An 18741-nucleotide genomic window follows, 5' to 3' on the forward strand; every position below is an offset into this window, starting at 1 on the left:
AGGAGAAGTAAACAAAGGCCAATATGCAGACAAAGGGAACCCACCAAAGCTAGTGAGTGTGAAAAGAACAAACTGATGGAGGAGAAATAAAACGGTGAAATCTATTAGGTGTGTTGGAGAATTAAGGAGTGAAGCAGAAGATGCAGTAGAAACAAAAAAAAACCCAAACTAATGAGCAAATACAACACAGAAATAATAGTAGAGGTGGCAGACACAACAGGGAAATACAGTCCAGGACCAAGAGTGGAGAAATAAATTGCATTCAGAGCAGAAGAAAAGAGAGTGACCTGAAAATTAATTCCAATAGCAGGAAGAGGCTGGGCTGTGCAATTTGGGGCTCATTGTTAGAGCCTGACAAGCCTGCTAGTAAGGGTGGATCCAGAGGAGAGAAGGAATGCTTGGAGAAATCGATGAGATGCAGGATACAAGGTGGAAAACAATCCAGTATGAGGGAGTATGAAGGAATCCATTGATCTCTAATTTCATTACAAACTACATAGCAAGGTTTCCACTGAATTGGAACACAAATCAAGTAAAAATAAAGTAATGTTGCAAAATAAAAGGAGAACAATAAAGAAAAACAAGAGTAACAAACAAGGCTGATGCCTATACCTAACAAGGGAGAAAAAGTGATCCAGACTGCTTAGGTTCTGCTAGTCTGGTGTTAACAGTATCCAGTTAAAGAGTAACATAGCACGAAGGCACGAAATGGAGAATAAAATAAAATTTGTTATGTTGACTAACTTGATAGTTAAAAAAAACCCCCTTTTTTATAGAATTATAGGCCCTGTGTGGACTCCAGGGAAGCAGCTCTGAACCTTGGGACCAATTAGGAACCATGGTAGATGCTGGTGCAGAAACAAGCACAGGCATTTCACGTGGGAAGGAGTGGTTCAGGTCAAGATGAAAGCAAAGACTGAGGAAAGGGAGCATATCAGGACACACAGGTTACTACTGAGGTACTTTGTGGATATTTTTATAAATTGATTTCCTTAAGGACTGGCACAAATATTTGGTGTAATCTGATGAAATCAGAATGTTGTAGTGCATTAACAATGTAAGGGAAAGTAAAGGAAGGCTGTACCACCAAACAAGGGCAAGAAAGTCACCAGAAGAGATACTGGCCTGCCCTGCCTCTGCAAATGCAGCCCTGCCTGTACCCAGGTGGGAAATTCTCACTAGGTGAGCACAAGTCTGTAACTTCTCGTCGTCACCCATCTTCAGGAGAGGAAATGTGACCAGCAGTACAGCAAAAAGAGCTACCATGGCATTAGGCGCAGGAACAGGCAGACTAATAAGAAAATGCTGGAAAAACTTGTTCAGTCTTCCCTGTAATGGCAGAGAGGGAGATGATTGCAGTCTACAAATACACTGTAGCATGGACACCAAGGCAGGACCGTGTGAGATAAATTACAACGCTGGCACAGGAACAAATGTTTATTAACCAGTCGTGCATCAAATTAAGCTGGAAATGAGAAGATGATTCCTAACAATTAGAATAGTGAGTTCTGAAAACACCTTCAGACCAGACGAGCTCGAGTCAAGTCCCAACCACTTTTTAGGATGCAGATTGGCATGGCTGTGGAGGCTCCGCAGGATGGAAACCCTCTGGAAACTGCACGCGGTCAGAGTCGGCGTCTCTGGGTTCTGTCCGGTGCCAGCTCGCGGCGCCTGTTGCGGTGTCACGAGAGGAAAAAAAGCCTCTGAGCTGGAGGTTTATGGACCTGTACGGGTCTCACTCATGCCGTCACCACCACCCTGGAGCCAGCCGCCCGTACCGCTCGCTGACCCTGCCACAACCCGCATCCCTCCCCAGCCATTTCCCACCTTCCCCTCACAGCGCTCACCCCTCCGCGGTGGGCGGAGCCACGGACCGGGCGGGACGCGGCGGACACGCCGATTGGCCGCGGCTCTCGCGGGGGCGGAACTCTGCACTTTCTGCCAATCGGCAGCGATGGGGGGCGGGGCTTCCTGCTTTAATGGCGGGGGCGGCTGTGGCGGCGGCAGATTGGGGTGCGGCTGGCGGTGAGTGCAGGCGGCTGTGGGGTGGAGGGTGCGGGGCCCGGTTTTGCCTGGTGAGGGGCGGGCTGGGGATGTCTGGTCTGTTCTAGCGATCGTTTGGGATGTTTGCGAGGGGGAAAGTTTGGGTGGTTGTGTCCGGGGTTAGTGGTGGGTCGAGGCAGCTCGTTGGGGTGTGCTGAGGGGGCTTCGGAAGGTGGTTGCAGAGCTGAAGGGTGCTGAGAAGGCCTTAGCAGGGTTCAGCTGCTTTGGGGGTTAAGCTTTGCTGCCAGGACTGGTGAGTCCTGTCCCGGAGAAGCCATGTGCTGGCTTGGCACCTGTTAACTAGCCTGCTGGAGGAGGCTTGTGTGTGTATGTCCGTATTCCTGTCACCTTAGATGCTCACGGTCATGGGAGGAGGTGTGTGGTGTCTCCTCGCCACAGGGGTGGGGAGGCCGTGGCCTGATGGGTGGGATGGGTGTTGTGACACTGTGACGTGCCCTTGGCGGGTGATCGCGCTGGGTGCGGCTGTCGAGGCTGTCACCCCCCCGGTAAGGGGGGAACCCGCAGTACGGTGTGGCAAGCCCGCCGGTGTGCAAACCTGCCCGTGTCAGACAGAGGGACACAAGTGAAGTCCGAGTTCAGTTGTTGAAGTGGTTTTTTGTTTGTTTGTTTTTTGGGTTTTTTTTTTGTTTGGTTTTTTTTTTTTTTTTTTTTTTTTCTCAAAAGCAACAGGGTCCTGTGAGAAGCGGTAGTGCTCCTTGGCTCACAGCCTGGTGCCGCTGCCTCAGTGCACCCATGGTGCCAGGGAAGGGTGCAATTCCCTTCCGCAGTTGGCTGCTCTCCTTCGGGGCAGAGCCGGTCCCTCTGTGCGAGGCTGGGATGCTTTCCCGGTCGGCCGGGTGGAAGGAGTATCCCTCCACGCTGTGTGCCGTGGCACAAACACCGGCCTCAGCCGCGGCAGGCCTGTGCCAGAGGCCGCGCTGGGTACCGGCCGTGGCGGGGCTGCCTCCCCGCTGCTGGCCGGTGGCCCGGGCGCAGGGTACGCCCGCTTCCCGGCTCGGGGACCGGCGGCTGCGCGGCCTCAGGAACGAGATCGGCATCGCCCTGTTGGCGTTTTGGCGGGACTGTCCCGACTCCGCAGGCAGCGGAGTACCGTGCGGGCTCGCTGAAGGGAGGCTCGGCCCCCACACACCGCGGCGGCGGCGCGGGGCCTCTCCGGGCCCGCCGCGGCCCTTCCCGGCCGCGCAGGCCCCGCTTCCGGGCCCGGCCGCGCCACACCCGAGCCGGGCCGGGAACCGGCCGCGCGGGGGGACCCGGCGCTCCCTGGGGCGGCAGCGGGGCCGGGGCCTTTGCCAGAGGGGCTTGCAGAGGTGGCCGCAAGGCTGAGCGGGGTGCTGCTCGGCTCCTACCGTGGCCACCGGGCTGAGAGCTGCGGGTACGCGGAGCAGCCGAGGGCTGTGGTCTCCTGGGGCTTCTCGGCAGTGGGGCGCGAGCAGCCCCCGGCGGCCGGGGAGCTGTGTTTTACCCAGCCGCCGGCATCAATGTAACCATTCAGATGGCTCTTCCCTCCTCCTTCGGGCAGGGTGGCAGTACCAGGCCTCCCCCGCTGCTGCGACACAATGTCAGCTTTGAGTGCCCGCTCGTGTAGGTGCTTGGCCTCCCGCTGGCCCTCGCTCTGGAACGCGGTGGCAGGAGGAGGAGGTCACTGTCACCCCCCCTGGTGGCAGCAGTTGCCTGGCCTCGGGCTACCTGGCACTGGTGTGGTCGTTCACAGAGGACTGCGCTTCCTGGACCACTGTGGGCTCGATAACCACTGGCACTTACAGGGCTTGGTCTGTAGATCTCTTTACGTGGGCCAGTTCCTCTGTTGTAACGAAGGGGGAGCTGGGAAAGCTACTTATTTTTACGCTGTAACAAACTAAACGAGGCAGCATAAATAGGCATTGCAACAGGACGCTAAGCTTTGGGGGTGGCAGACTGTGCCTCAGTGCTTGGGCTGCTGCCTGCAGAGGGGCTGTCAGGTGCTTTCCCTGTGACTGATTATGTTGGTTCTGAAATCCTAAAGGCAGGGAGGGAAAGCTGGGGTGAATACCCCTTCCAATGCTCAGTGGGCAGCATGAGATAACACTGGGTGTTTTACCTGCTAGTGCATTTCCACAGAGCATCTCTTCCCCTCCTGGAGGCCAGGATTGCCTGTGCAGCAGTGCATCCATCCTGCTGTGCTGTCCCAAATTGACCACCTTCTACCAGAATGCAGCCAGGGCAGATTCCTAGCTGCATGGAGCTGACCTTCCCACCAGACCTGCTGGGCAGCTTCTTGAGGGTAGTTTAGAGTCAAACAGCTGGCTGAGCCCTTGGGGCTTGGTTGAAACTGCTGTGCCTTATCTCTTTCCTAGGAAGCCCCTCTAGCTTATGGGTGTGAGCTGCTGCTGCCAGCCTGTTCCTATGAGAAACAGCAAGATGCCAATTGTTGCAGCATCTACTTGCTTCATCTTGCTGCAGGGATTAAGCTGTGCCACCCACACAGCCTGGGCCTCTGTGGTCCTGCCTTATGTTGTGTTCTTATTTTTGTTTCCTGAAAGTCCATTGGGGTGGGGGTTATATGGTCCTTCAGGGAAGCAGTGTAATATGAAAGTACTGTTAAAACTGAGACTTGGGAATAAAAGCTCACTCTGGCTGAGAGGTGTCTTGTACTGTATGTTAGAGATAAAAAATAAGGGAACTTATTGAAGTTGCATAGTGTCTCCTTTCTCTCCCAGTGGAGAAAAGCTTTACATCCTGAGGTATTAGGGGCAGGTGTTTGGGTGCTTTCCTTGAATGTTACAGGTGAATGCTTTCTTCTTTTCTGCTGGGGGTTACAGCACAGTGAACACTCAGCCTGCGATGCTTACAAGGGACACTGGGAGTAGTGCCTGTGATGGCCCAAGAGATGCTCTGTGTTTCTGTGCTTTTGTGTTGGAGTATTGGAGGTAGTGTATGCCCTACTGGCTGTCAAATGGTGGGAGTACTTGGGCTGGAAAGTCTGGTTCTTCCCAGTCAAACAGGTGAGGCAGCTTGGGCTCTTATAGGGAGGAGACGGTCCCCAGGAGCCAGGACTCTTCCCTGCAGGAGTTGTGGGGCTGCTGTTGCTCAGAGATGACAAGTTGCAGCTGCCACAGCCTATTCCCCATCAGGCTATTGTCTGCAGTCTGAGCCTTTAGTGGCTTGAGTATGGTGGAGGTGGTAACTGGGTCTGATGTTTCTTGATTTAGTGTGTCACAGAGTTGATTATTTGCTCTGGGATAGGTTGGGGTGGTGAGCTCTCACTGGCAGCAAGTTCTCCAGCTTTGTTGCAAGGTGTGCTCTTACCCCATGGATCAGATCAGCTAGCTTGTTCTCACAGTTTAAGATTTGCTCTGTGCACACACAGATTTTATAACTCGTGCTACTTCTACTTAACCCTAGGAGGCTTGCCCTGTCTGTACAGCAGTAGAAGCAAGTGCACTGACTTTGAGTGGTCAATCTACACATGTGTGGAGATAGCCAGGCTTCATACTTCACTTTCTTTGTGCTTGGAAGGCTATGAACCTCCTTGAATGTGGTCACCATTAAGCCTCAGGCATGTTGGGTTCTAGGTGCATATGCTGTGCTACTGGAGTATGGCATCTTCATACTGTCAAAGAACATCCTGCTCTCTTGTTAGAAGATTGTGTGACCGCACTGCCTTCTTGGTGTGGAGGGTACAGGACCCAAAGCTGGTGTAATGGTAAGTTCCAGGCAGTGGCCCCTTGTCTCATTGAGAAGTGGCTCTGGGCTCATACCTGGGCTTCTTGAATAATTCAAATAAAACCATTGGAGGGAATTTGTGAGTCTTTCCTTTCTGCATCTTGCTTTGTAGATTTTAATGTCCATCTTGTCTTGATGTACCTGTCTAATTAATGCACAAGCCTGAATGGGGCAGAGCACACCAATCATTACAGTGTCATGATTACAGCCAGGGCTGTGAGAACAGAGGTGAAGCCTTGTATTGAGGCATTTGCATAGTGATTAAAACCAGAGATGAGTGCTGTGGTACAGCCTGTCCCACCTAGAGATAGGGGTGCTCTGTTTGTTTGCTAGGCGGCTTTAGAAGGCTTGACCCAATTTTGGATGCAGGTATTAGAATTTGGCCTAGCTCAATGTAGCCCTGCCTGCCCTCCTGCCACCTGCCTGGTTCTACCCTTCCTGAGTGTGCTCTGTGCACTCTGGGGGGCTGCTGGGTGCCTTCACTTCAGAGAGAGGGAGCTCAGCTATCTATCTCTACCTTTCCCCTTCACCTGGTGCTGTATGAGGGAGTGACATGGATCAATATGGTTAGTTCAGAAAGGAAATACCTCATTTTCCACTTCTGTTGCTATCTCATTGTTTCTTTTTTTCCTTCACTTTTTTACTCCTTTGCTCCTTGCAATGTCAGATTTTCTGCCTAATGTTGCCTTTTCTGTTTTTTTTTTTTTTCCTCATCTCTCTCATCTCTACTGATATCTGTTCTCTGAATATGCAGCCACCAGCTTTGACTGTGATAAGGAGTAAACCTACTCTTAACAGCCTGGGAGGTGCTGCCCCTGGAAAAAGTATGCTGTGCATATTAAACCTTTTACTGCAAGGTGTGCTCTTGTGGGACCTTGAAGTCTGATTATCTGCCTTGATTTTTGTACACGGTTACCAGACCCTGTTGCAATACGTGTCCTCCATTCCGTGAAAGCTTGTGAGGTGCCATGCTGACTGTCAGAGTTGTCATGCTAATCTGGGAGTCTCCTCTTGCTTTCCCTGCTTCCAGTGAGTATGGGAAGGGGAGAGCTATCCAAAGCCTCAAGGTTTTACAGCCACTGTGTGAGAGAGTGGTAGGGTATTAACACACACTTGGTGAGGATGAGGAAACTGCTCAATTTGAGGCAGGGCACTTCCTGCTGCTTGGATCCTGCCAGTGTGCCAGGATTAGCATCCAGCCAGTGTGATTCCCACACTGGTTGCAATGGCAGCTCTTGCAAGAGCTGTTGCATATCCTGGCTTTGAGAGTTTGCATCCCTCATGTCTCACAGTACCTCCTGTACTGACTTCAGAATATGAAGTTCCACTGCTGTGAAACGTATGGTACCAGGTTGTTGGCCATGTCCTTTGTCACTCAGCATGAAGTAGGTGAGCCAGAGGAAGTGACCAATGGATAGCATTCAAATAGGAAAACTTACCTGGTGGTGCTAGCATAAAGTTTCCTTGCAATCTTTGTAATTAGGTTGTGAATGGAGTTCTGGGACAGGTTGTTCTCAAATTCCAATCAGAGTTTGCCTCCCACCTCAGAGCTGAGGTGCCAGGCTAGCAGAGTTGCTACTGCCCATATCTGTTGGTATGGCTTTCTGTACTTAAAACATAGAAGCTCTGGTAGTCCTGCTAGACTTGTCCTCTGTGGCTGGTGAGCTGGTGACAGACATGTCTTTATACTGATTTCTTTTGAGAAAAAACATTACTTCAGAAGCATGTGGACAATGCTATCTTGAGTCTTCAGTGAATGACTGAAAATATTAGTAGGAATGCAAGTGTACATGAATACAGCTCTCCTGTTGAGTAGCCTCTGCTGCATGTGTTTGAACTGGTGTTAGGAGGTTCTGTGTGTGAAATAAATGTGTACTGCCTGGTTACAAGCCCCTCTCCCTTTCACTGGGCACAGAGCAGCAGACAGTGGAGATTGAAATTCAGTTTCCTGTGCCTCACTGTACACTTCAGTCTTAGAGAGATCCCACTGCAGAGTTGATAGAAAACAGGGGTTTGCAGCTTATTGCTGGTTGAGCTCCTTCTCTCTTGTCTTGCTCTGACTGCCTTGCTGCCTGTGTGTTGTTTGGGGCAGATAAAGTTTCATGCTCCTCATCTTGCTGGATTCACTTGTGCATAAGCTCAGGAAAGCTGCTGGAGCTGTGGCTGTCAGCTCTTGGTGGTGATGTTTTGTGGTGCCAGCCTTGTGTGTACAGTACACACCCTGTCTGTGGCTGGCTTGATCAGTTCCACTCTTCTGCAGGGAAATAGAGTTCATGGGCACGTGGGGCTGTGTGCAGGCTTTGCTGGACCCCATGGTGACTTTCTGGAATGCCAGGCGATTGAGTAGATGCTATGGGGGGGAGCTGGGGGAGGAAGATGCCTCTTCCTGAGATGTGCAGATCGAAGCTGCATCAGGCAGCGAGCCTTGTTGCCGGCTTGTAGGTCAGGGATGCAAGTTAGTTTCACATCTGGCCAACTGATTATCTCCTGACCTTTGAGGGCTCCTACTCCCTGGGAAGCCCACAGGGCCAAGCCTGCTTTAGCCAGTGCAGCAAGGGCCTTGTGCCAGCTCTCCCTGGGGTGGCAGCTCTGTGGCCACCTACCAGATGGTTTTGGTGCTGCCTTTAATTAAACTAGTGGGGAGATGAGGGTGTTTGATTTTGCACTTATTACAGGACTGATTTCTGACCAGAATGCTGAGAAGTAGGAGTGTTCAATGTCTAGGGCAGAGTCTGTTGCTTGCAGATAGTTGTGTGGGGAGATGTGTGTCCTGCAAGGCTGTTAACAAAACTAACTGGGTTGAGCTCTGGTCTCTGTCAGTGTCATGGTTCTGACAGTGCTGTAGTCTGACTGGGGCTGGTCATAAAAGGCCTTGCTGTTGTTGCTGAAGTTGCACTAATTAGCTGTATAGCTTGCTGGAAATATGCAGTCTACACATTGCTTTGTGTAAGCAAGTATTTAATCCTTGATGTTGGTTACTGGAGCAGATTGTGGCCTGATACTCTAGTTTGCAAATAGTGGGAACTTTTTCTCTGACATGGGGAAGTGACTCCCTGTTGCTGAGAGATAGGACATATGTTGCAATGTTTCTCTGTATCGTCAAGGGTGTGTTTGGGCCCCTAGGGTTCCTGCTCATTTGGGATGCTTGGTCCTATTTGCTTGATTTCTCTTCAGCTGTTCAAGGCTCGGCTTTGGGTACTACATCCCTTCCCAACTCCTTGCTTAAGAAGGTGAGGATTTAGGAGGAGTTAGAGGAAAGTGTCCCCCATGTGCGGAGAGGACAAATCCAACCACTGAGCTGTGAACACCTGCAGCGTGTGATGTGCAGTAAGAGCTGACACCTGTCTGGGTGTTGAACACCTTTCAAAGTGCAGAGGGGTGTTGTGTGCAGAGGAGAGTTCAGGTTCCTGGACAGTTGGTGCTCTGTGCTGAAAAACCCCTGCCTGTAACAGAAAGGCTGGCATGGAGCAGTGAAGGTAGCTCTCAGGCCTGCCCTACAACTCCCACTTTGCTGCTCAAGGCCAGTGGGACTGCCTTGAGGGACAGAGGAGGGCAAGACATACCTGCATCTGCTCACTGAGCAAGGCATACTTTGCCACTTTGATGTTGGATGATGTAGCATGCCAGTGGGGACAGATGCCAGGTCTTCCAAAGACCTGAAGACCTCAGGGGTTTCCCCAGAGATGTGATTGCTCTCTTAGCTTAATTTAGCAGGGTGTTGTTCTGCCTAGAGAAAGTTAGGAAAACTTACAGGTCCTTTCCATAAGGGCCTATAGCATAATTCTACTATTTCTGTCTTGGTAGATGTCTTGGTGCTTGCCCAGAGCCTTGTTACTGTTCATGTTGGTGGGGACTTCTGTGCTAGTCCTGGTTTGAAATGGGCTTCTGCCACTGCCTGGGGGAATAGTTGTTATGGACCCTGAATTGTTTTGAGCTGGGGTCCTCGTTGGCCAGTGGTACTGGAGGCTTTGGTCCGGGTCAGGGAAGTGATCCATGGTGTCTGAGCTGAAGTTTGTTTCTGCAGTGTGAGATGGAGCTTTGAGCTCAAAGACAGCCGACACTCTCTTCTCATCCTTGCCTGCTCAAAATAGGCAAGTATTCAACAGGATTTGTCTCTGCCCTGGGCCTGTAGTAAGGCTGACTCATTCACTTTGATAAGATAAACACAGACCTTGAATAGTCAGGCGCCTCTGCTGGGAGCTGACTCTTGAGGGCTCCTCAATCTAGCAAATAAAGGTGTAGCTGGATGTAGTGGTTGAAAGCTGAAACTAGACAGACAAGTTTGGAGCTTGCTCTTAGCCATTAAAGCAACATAAAGCTCAGCAGCTTTCCAGACTTGTGCTTACTATATTTCCCACAGCTGAGCCTTGAGTGTCTCTTAAAGATGCAATAGTTCCTGCTATACTTTTAGCCAGCTTTTGCTGCATGTGGTGAGTGGATTATTTTGGCAGTGTCTAGAACCTTAAATATTACTTGCATCACGGTGGTACTAAAAGTGAGTATTATTCGCTATTAAACCCTTTGAAATCTTGCTTGGGAGGGTGAATGTGTATTTTGCTGCTGAGCTCCCCCTGATATGTGGGGGGATCAGTCCTAAGTGGGCTTTGCCTGATTGCTGCATCTGCCTCCAAAATGGCACAAGAAACCACCTTCTGTGCTTTCTGAAGCACAGCAAAACTCCTTGGGCTGTGTGGCTATGCAGGCTCGCTCTGGAGCTCTGCTGCCCTTGCAGAGAGGTTAGGTGGCACTCCCCAGTCTGGAGGAATGCAGAGGGTATGACTGGGCAGGCACAGAGCCAGCACTCCTGCTGCACCAAACTGATTTGCAGGGAATGGTGAACCAGAATGGTGTGTGCCAGGCCCCCCTGAAGATTACTGCTGGCAAAGCCTGCCATGGAGGTGCCTGGTAGCTCTGCTCAGGAAGTAAGTGTGTGCTGCCATCCTGCCTTACAGCAAAGATGACACTGAGTTCTTCCTCTTGCTTTGAAGCTGAAGGAGCAGTGCTGGTGTTGACTGGCGAGGGCTTGAGGTAGCAGTGGCTGCGAGTACTCGGGGGACCTTACTGGGAAGAAGGGTACTCTGGCTTCAGCCTCCTGGCTGCTGGTCTGGAAGACCCCATGTGCTTCCTGGTGGTGGCAGCGATATACCTCCTGGGGAGACTGGGCTGGGGACCCATTTCCCCAGGCCATGCATGGGCAGTGACTCCTGTGCACCTTCTTGGAGGGAAGGGATAGGTGGAGTGTCTGGTAGCAGCTGTGGGGAATGCCCCCCTCACAGATGGATGAGTCAGGTGAGGCTGGGCCTATGCTCTGCCTGGTGTCCTGTGGGTTGGGGAGCACACAGGATGGGTGAAGATATTTCAAACTTGCAGCAGTAAGAACCTGGGCCCTTCCTACTTTTCTGGAGAGCATCTGCCCAGATCACTTTCTGGTGTGTGTTCATACTGAGGCTGAGCAAGTGTGGGGAGTGCCAGTCCTTCTCTCTGCAGCCTTCCATTGTATGGCTTTCTCTTGTCTGGAAGGGGAGTGGAAATGCCATTGCCAAGCAGGATGCACCTGGCCTTTGAGGTACTAGGTTATGTGGTAGTAGTTTCTTGTCCAGAGGGTTTTGTGCAAGGATGTGAAACCAGGAACTTTAATACCAGAAACTGATGTTTGTTTCTGAATCTATGGATTTCCTTCCTCATGAAATGGGCCTGCCCGTGATGGTGTGCTGCTTCTGTGGTGGGAATCAGCTGGCAGGAGCCCAGAGCTGACCATAAAGGCACGGTGCTCTGGAGAGTGTGGGCCAGCCGTGCATCTCTGCTCCAGGGTCAGACAGAGAAGTGTGCTGCCAATGTCATGGTGCTTCTGGATGATAATGCTTGAGCTTTTACAGCAGGAGCAAGATGAATGGGCTTGGAGATACAGTGCTGAGGTTGGAAGCTTTCCTAGCTGGCTTGAAATGTTGGGTTCTTGCCTTGGAAGGACTGCTGGCATTTGATGATAGGGTTCCCAGCAGAACTGGGGAAACAGAGCCAGACTCTGTGAGAAGTGAAGGAGGCCTCTGGCTCACTTGGAAAGTGGATTCTGGTATGTGATCAGCTGAAGGCAACACTGGCCAGATACATGACTGTTTCTCTGAAATTGGGCTTGGAGTTTACTGATCTGCAGGGCTATGCTCTGTAGGCTGCCCTCCTGGGAAAACAGCTGCTTGATCTTCCCTGTCTCTTTCCACAGAGACACTGCCATCACCATGGAGAGGATTGTGACTATGTATCAGGACTTCATGAAGAAAGCAGGTCAGTGTTTGGCTCTGCCCAGCTATCAGACAGGCAGCACTACATGCTTTACTGCCAGAGGCATTGGGGGTGGCCTGTTATCCCTGAAGCATCCCTTGGTCAATCTGCATCCTGCCTTTGCCCTTACACAGATGCAACTCTGGGGTTTTTGTGCTGCCTGAGACTGTTGTGCATAAATGCCTGTGTAAATTGTTTTGGGGCACTTGTGTTCCCCTGGGCAGATGATCTCCAGGCTGCCCTGCAGTATGGCTTCAGGCTATACTGTGCTGAGTCTGGCTGACTTCACCAGCCTCTGCTCCCAGACTGCTTCCCTACTTGCACTCGTGTCCTAGAACAGGATTGCTGTGCCCTTGCCTCCACTGTGGCAGTAGCACTGCTGGCAGCAGGCTGGGGTGAGGATGCTAACTGCTCTGCACTGTGGCTCTTTCTGCAGACCCCCGCATTGCTGATTATCCACTGATGCAGTCTCCATTCCTTGTGATGGGCATCCTTCTGGGATATGTCTACTTTGTCCTATCCTTGGGTCCCCGGCTAATGGCCAACAGGAAGCCTCTAAACCTGAAGAAGTTCATGGTGCTATACAACTTCTTTCTGGTGGGACTCTCCCTTTACATAGTCTATGAGGTGAGTCGTTGGTAGCTTGGTCGGGCATGTGTAAAGCAGCGTGTGCAGGCTGTGTGGGTGATGGGGAGCCCTTTTCCTGGCCGTTCCCTGCCCTTCTCTGCAGAGCTTGACGTGCAGCGGGTGATGTGTTAGGCCTCACTCTGATGCTCTTGTTGCAGTTCCTGATGGCAGGGTGGCTCACTGGGTACACCTGGCGATGTGACCCTGTGGACTTCTCACAGGACCCCAAGGCCCTCAGGGTGAGTTCTCATCCTTCTCCTGATAAGTGGAGATGGCCTTTAGTTCTTCTGTTTGGATGGCAGGGTCACAGCTCCTGCCTTTCCTGAGGCAGAGAATGTGCAGTCTCCTGGCCTTGATTTCATGTCAGGGTAACTGGACAAAGCCCTTCACTTACTGGGCTTGTTCAGGCTGAGGCAGGTCTCTAATGTTAATGTGTTCTGTTACAGATGGTCAGTGTTGCTTGGCTCTTTGTTTTCTCCAAGTTCATTGAACTGACAGACACGGTGAGTTACTGAGAAGGCCTTGCTGGGCAGGAAGCTGAGCCCAGTGTATTTGGGGTAGGTGCTTTTGCAGCCCTTCCAGTCTGACCTGGTAGTGCTTCTGTCTGGCATCACTGCCAAGGAGGTCACCCTGGAATATTAGTGCTGAGGCCCTTCTTTACATGCTACAGCTCTGGAAGCTGTGGGGTGACCTTAATGGGTGATGACAGTGAGTGGAGGGGGGGAGGGAGGGAAGCATCATTGAGATCACACACTGAATTAGGGGCCCAGCCTGCTCTAGCTGCTCCTGGGGCTGCAGGTCCTTAATGCTGTTGGGCTTTCATTGCAGGTGATCTTTGTCCTGCGGAAGAAGAATGAACAGGTCACATTCCTGCACCTTTTCCACCACTCTGTTCTGCCATGGAGCTGGTGGTGGGGAGCAAAGTTTGGTCCAGGTAAGATGGCAACTGTCTGGGTGCATGAATTGGGTAGGGTTACCCCAGCATGCTGAGAAGGGGTTTTTGGCCCTGCTGTGCTCTTAGCAGCTCTGTGTAGTAGCTGATTGCTGTGGAGTATTGACTTACACTAAGGAAAATCTCTTTTAACAGGGGGAATGGGCTCATTCCATGCCATGATCAATTCCATGGTGCATGTTGTCATGTATTTCTACTATGGGCTGTCAGCAGCAGGACCTGCCTTTCAGAAGTACCTGTGGTGGAAGAAGCACATCACGGCCATCCAGCTGGTGAGTCTGTGAGGTAGAGCAGACCATGTGCCTGATGTGAAGGGCAGCCCTTGTACCTTTGAAAGGGACAGCCAGCAGCAGTTGTCTTCTCTGTAGCATATTGCTCTGGGTTTTTAGTAGCTCTGCCCCACCGTGGACCTCTGATAGCCCTACCAGCCTGGCTGGGGTGTGGGTGCTGTTCATCTCCTGGGCTGCAGCCATGTTGGGAGGGTGAGAGGCATATGCTGCTCTGGACTTGTGCCTGCCTCTTCCAGCTGCTGCTCAATGCCTCACCATAAAGACCTTTGCTTCAGACTGGGAAAGGAGTCTAGGTGTTGCCTTTAAAAATAAGGTCTCTAGTGGGTTCCCTGACCCTGCTCCCATGAATAACTTGTTCTTACTCTGCCTTGCTCCCAGGCACAGTTTGTGATTGTCTCCGTCCACATCTCCCAGTATTACTTCATGCCCAACTGCCAATACCAGTTCCCCATCTTCATTCACCTTATCTGGATTTATGGGACCATCTTCTTCATCCTCTTCTCCAACTTTTGGTACCAGTCCTACACCAAGGGCAAACGGTTGCCCAGGGTGGCTCAACAAGCAGCCCAGCACAACGGTAGCAGCATCCATGAAAATGGCACTGTCACCAATGGAAAAGTCAAAGCCAACTAGAGGGTAAAGTGCTCCCAGAGCCAATGAGAGCCCCGGGGCAGAGGCAGCTGGGACCTGTCCCTCTGCTCCTGGGTGCCACTAGCCAAGTCAAGTGCCTACAGACTGTTGTACCCCTGTGCCCAGTCCTGCTGTCCCCTGTCTGCATGCTCAGCCCCTCTGCTCTGAGCAGCCATGGGCCACTTCTGCTCCTGGGAGGGCTTGTGCTGTTTCTCAGTGTTGCTGAGCAGAGAGGCAGCTGCCTGCATCACAGCTGTGGGGCTGCAGTCCCATTCCAGTGTTTCCAAAGGAACTTTCCCCAAGTGCCTACATCTGGCTCTTCTGCCTAGGGGCCATTTCCTTCTGAGTAGGACCAAAAGAAGAGACCGCTTCCTGTCCTGGTGCCCTCTCCTCTTCCCTGACTCACAAGAGCTTGTGTGGATGAGCAGATTTGTCCCTGGCTGCTTGTTACTCCAGCTCATGTGTGAGTTCTCCTACTCTATGATGCCTTGTGCCACTTTGTTCCATGCCACAGTGCTGCATGTCCCTTCTGGTCCCTGTGTGCCCAGCTTGGGAGTCCTGCCCTGGCATATGTGCCCAGGTGTCTGTGGAGAACGTAGGGGCAGTACTTATGGGACTTAAGGGCCCAGACCTGCCCAGTACGGTACCCATGCCCTGTGCCTAGTACATAGCAGGGACTGTGACAGCCTGAAAGGCTTCCCCCATGTGATAAGCCCAGGTTGCCTTGCCGTTCTTGTGCCTGGGCTGGGTGCTCAGTGTGTGCTTAGGCCACACTTACCTGATCCTCTATGGCAGCTGGTGGCTTGCTCCAGAGTGGGGGAGACCAAGCTCAGCCTAGTCTTGGACCACTTCCATCCTTGTAAATTCAAGACTTGAGCAATAAGTGCCCCTAAAATCAGCTCCTGGGCTCTCCTGCTTGGATCCAGCCCTCCTCTGGCCTAGCCTGAGCACAGTAGAGGGTGGTTTTAAGTGTGCTCAGCTGTGCTGCAAGAGTGAGCACCTCTTGCCTTTTTGGATATGACTGGGCCTGCATGAAGATGTGCTCTGCCCTTCAGCAGGGCAGTGCAGCACCTCTCCTGGCCTGGTGCCTGTCACCTGCTCTGATTGTAACCAAAACATGCTGATGGCCTCGAGGACGAGGTGAAGGAGCCAGGCCCTGTCAGATTGGGCTGCTCTTCTATTACAAATAAACAAACAGAAGGAGAAATGGCTCTGTCCTTTTGTTTTCTTGGCTCAATATAAGCAAAAGCTCTTCCAGGTGCTTGGTCCTGTGCAGCATGTTTGAAAGCACGGCTGGGAGAAGCAGCTGGTGTAGCAGGTTTGTGCTGGGGGAAGAGGGTGATAGTTGTGTGCTGATGAAGCAGATGGCAGATTGTTTCCAAGTGTTTTGATAGAGCAGTGCTCAGGGCTGGATGCGTGTCAAGGTTCTGTTGTGAAAGTTACTCCACCCTGTCAAAAAATGGCTGGGGTGGAGCAGGGGTGTGGGCTGGGCCCTGGGCCACCTGCCCAGGAAGAACTGCTGCTTTTCAGAAATTATGAGGATTTGAGGTATGGCAGAGGAGGGAATAGAGACTTTGGGAACTTAAATGCTTGGGAAACAGCAGTTTGTTGCTTACTGCATCTGCCAAAGCAAAAGCTGCTGCCATATGTGAATGCCCCTGCAGCATGGATCTGTGCACAGTGTGCCTCAGGTTGGTCACAGGAAGGTTGATGTTGTTGCTGTCTTGCTTTTGCTGCAGGAGTGCGTCTTTGCCTGGCTGGGCTTTGTTATCTCTTTCCAGCTGTCTCATTCTGGTTTCCCTTCAGTGCTGTTGGGGTGTAGGGCTGCCTTCCCTATCACCCCATGACTGAGGCCCTCTTGAGCAGAGGGCAGCCTGGGTGCTGACTCACGCTTGGGAAGAAGAGTGGGGAGCCAGCTGGGCAGCGTGTGGCTGGGAGGAATGTGTTAGATCAGCAGCCTCCAGATGCCGAGTTTCACTGTAGGTTTGGTTGTGGGGTAAGAGGGCTTTGGTGGCTGTCTAGCCGAATTCCTGGAGCAGAGCTTGGTGTGAGAGAGCTCTGCTGATCTGACCTGGGCTGCTGTATACCTCGAGGCCATGCTCTGAAATGTAGGAAAGCATCTTCAAGTGACCTGAACTGGTGTGACTAATATGCCTAAACTACACTCACACATCACCCTCTTCCACAGCGCTCAATGTCCTTGTATGCAAGAAGTCATTAAGTGGGATCTGGCTGCTGCCCAGTGCAGTGTTCTCCCAGCTGTTGATGCTTTTCTGGGAGTAAAGACTTGGATGAGAATTTGTCCATGCTGAAGTGGTGTGTAATGTTAGTTCAGTGCTCAGAAGTCACCACTTCAGGAGCTGTAGGTGATGGTCCAGCTGACATGGACCTTTTCCTGTCAAGCCTCCTTCTCCTCTCCAGCTGGCTCTTGCTAAAGAGAGGACTGTCTTTGTTTTTGCCCAAAATAGTAACAATGCTTTAAACTACTTATGCTTGGTATTTTAGAATGGGCTGTTCTCTACATGTGCTCTGCTCTCCCTTCCTCCAATTGTTCCTGTTAGCTGTGCTCTTCTGTGGGCTGGCCATGGCACTTGGTAATTATTCTGCTGTCATGCTGTGAACTGAATTCACACCTTATAGGGCTGTGTTTACTGGGCCTGCTGGATCAGTGCCTGCTTCTGTCCTCTGCTCCTCCTCACTCCAGGACTGTAGACCAGCACGGGGCCAAAGACCCTGCAATACCATTACCCTCTAGTAATGCTCAGAGGTCCTCCAAGGGTGTGTAATGCACAGCATCTGGGTGTGGGGCATGTGCTAAGGAGAAAGAAAGAGCCTGTGAGAGAAAGCTGAGCTGCTCTTACATGGGAGTGAAAAGATTACAGCAACATTGAGGCATATAAAGCTTTCCTTCCAGGTCAGGGACCAGGGAAGGCTTAATCAGCTGTGGGCCTACAGGGCAAGTCTATGCTAACTCCTAGCAGCAAGGTGCAGGGGTGTGGGGTAGTTACAACAGCAGCACAGCTCTGGGGAAGAGCCCAACCTTGCATTTGGGTTCCTGCCTGCTTCCCCGTTAGAGGCAGCTGTGGCCCTAGGATTTGTGTCCAAAGAGGGTACAGTGTGGTACTGTGCAGAGGGGAAGGGGAAAACAGTTAATAATCCACCCTCAGCTAATCACTGACGGCTGGCAGGAGGCACAGGCTTGGTGGAGCTGTTTTGCACAGGCCAAGGTGCTCATCAGCTGTGCAGTGTCCCCAGCAACCCCTGGCAGTGCTGGTACAGCTGAAGGACAGGTTTGATGGACCTGGTGCAGCCCCATAACCTCAGACACTGTGGCTCCACCATGCAGAGCAGCATGGCTGAGCTGGCTGTTGGTCAGGTAAGGGTTCAAATACGTTTCCTGCAACTTGCTCCAGCACAGTTCAGCCTGGAAAAAAGGCATTTTTCCAAGTGTAGGGGAGTCAAGCTCCAATAAATGTCAGCTGAGCTCTGATGCCTGCTCCTCTGCATGAAGCCTGAGCAAGGCCCCAGGGCTTCCTGTCAGCAGGAGGGGAGGACAGATCAGAGTTGCTGGAAGAATAAGTGACTGCAGGCTGAGCACAGGGTTGGTGGCATTTTGCATGGCTCCTCCATGACATCCAGGCTGGCTGTGGCAATGTAAACTAACCATTTGTTTTGCAACAGGCTTTATGGCAGTGCCAGCCCCTTTCTAGCCTTTGGGGTGATTACAGCTGTTGCTGTATGTTTCCCCCCCCCCCCCCCCCGCCTTTTTTTTTTTCCAATAGCAATTCAGTTTGCAAAAGTAGCTACTCTATGCCAGCACCATAAGCAGGCAGTGATGACTGCCTCTAGCTAACAAGACAAACCTAAGGGCTGCCTGCAGAGGCACAGTAAGGCCCCTGTGGTTCTGAGACAGGACACAACATAAACTGAGGCCACAGCCATGCTGTGCTTCCAGCTGAGCCTGTGGTGGAGCTGCTGTGCTTGTAGTCAGCATCTAGATGGGGCAGGTGATATAGCTATCTTATCTGGGACAGAAGTACAGCCTTTGCACTTGCACAGCATCCTTCTGCTAGGCTGTGCTAGGCTCAGGGGGCCTGTCAACTGGCCCTTAAGATACAAGTCTCCAGCCCTTGCCCAGATCCCCAGCCTCAGGGAGGAGGACTTGGGTTTGGGAGCCATGTTTTTTTCTTCCATTGGACT

At 51.8% G+C, this 18741-nt stretch overlaps 1 protein-coding gene across 4 annotated transcripts; it reads left to right on the forward strand.

The window, feature by feature from the left end:
- Positions 1-1946: 1946 nt before the first annotated feature.
- On the forward strand, positions 1947-15748 carry ELOVL1 (ELOVL fatty acid elongase 1). Of its 4 annotated transcripts, none has more exons than XM_002190950.6 (8): positions 1947-2025; positions 11984-12045; positions 12479-12669; positions 12828-12908; positions 13116-13172; positions 13498-13603; positions 13757-13893; positions 14290-15748. In XM_002190950.6, exons 1-8 carry the CDS (start codon positions 1955-1957, stop codon positions 14542-14544), a joined length of 960 nt encoding a protein of 319 aa, XP_002190986.3. In that variant the 5' UTR covers positions 1947-1954; the 3' UTR covers positions 14545-15748. The 4 variants fall into 4 exon arrangements, with proteins under 4 accessions (XP_002190986.3, XP_072789167.1, XP_032605761.1 ...); XM_072933066.1 differs by lacking the exon at positions 1947-2025 and adding an exon at positions 2603-2626; XM_032749870.3 differs by lacking the exon at positions 1947-2025 and adding an exon at positions 5609-5746.
- Positions 15749-18741: the final 2993 nt, after the last annotated feature.

The sequence above is a fragment of the Taeniopygia guttata genome, chromosome 8 (genome assembly GCF_048771995.1).
Source record: "Taeniopygia guttata chromosome 8, bTaeGut7.mat, whole genome shotgun sequence".
NCBI classification, from domain to species: Eukaryota; Metazoa; Chordata; class Aves; order Passeriformes; family Estrildidae; genus Taeniopygia; species Taeniopygia guttata.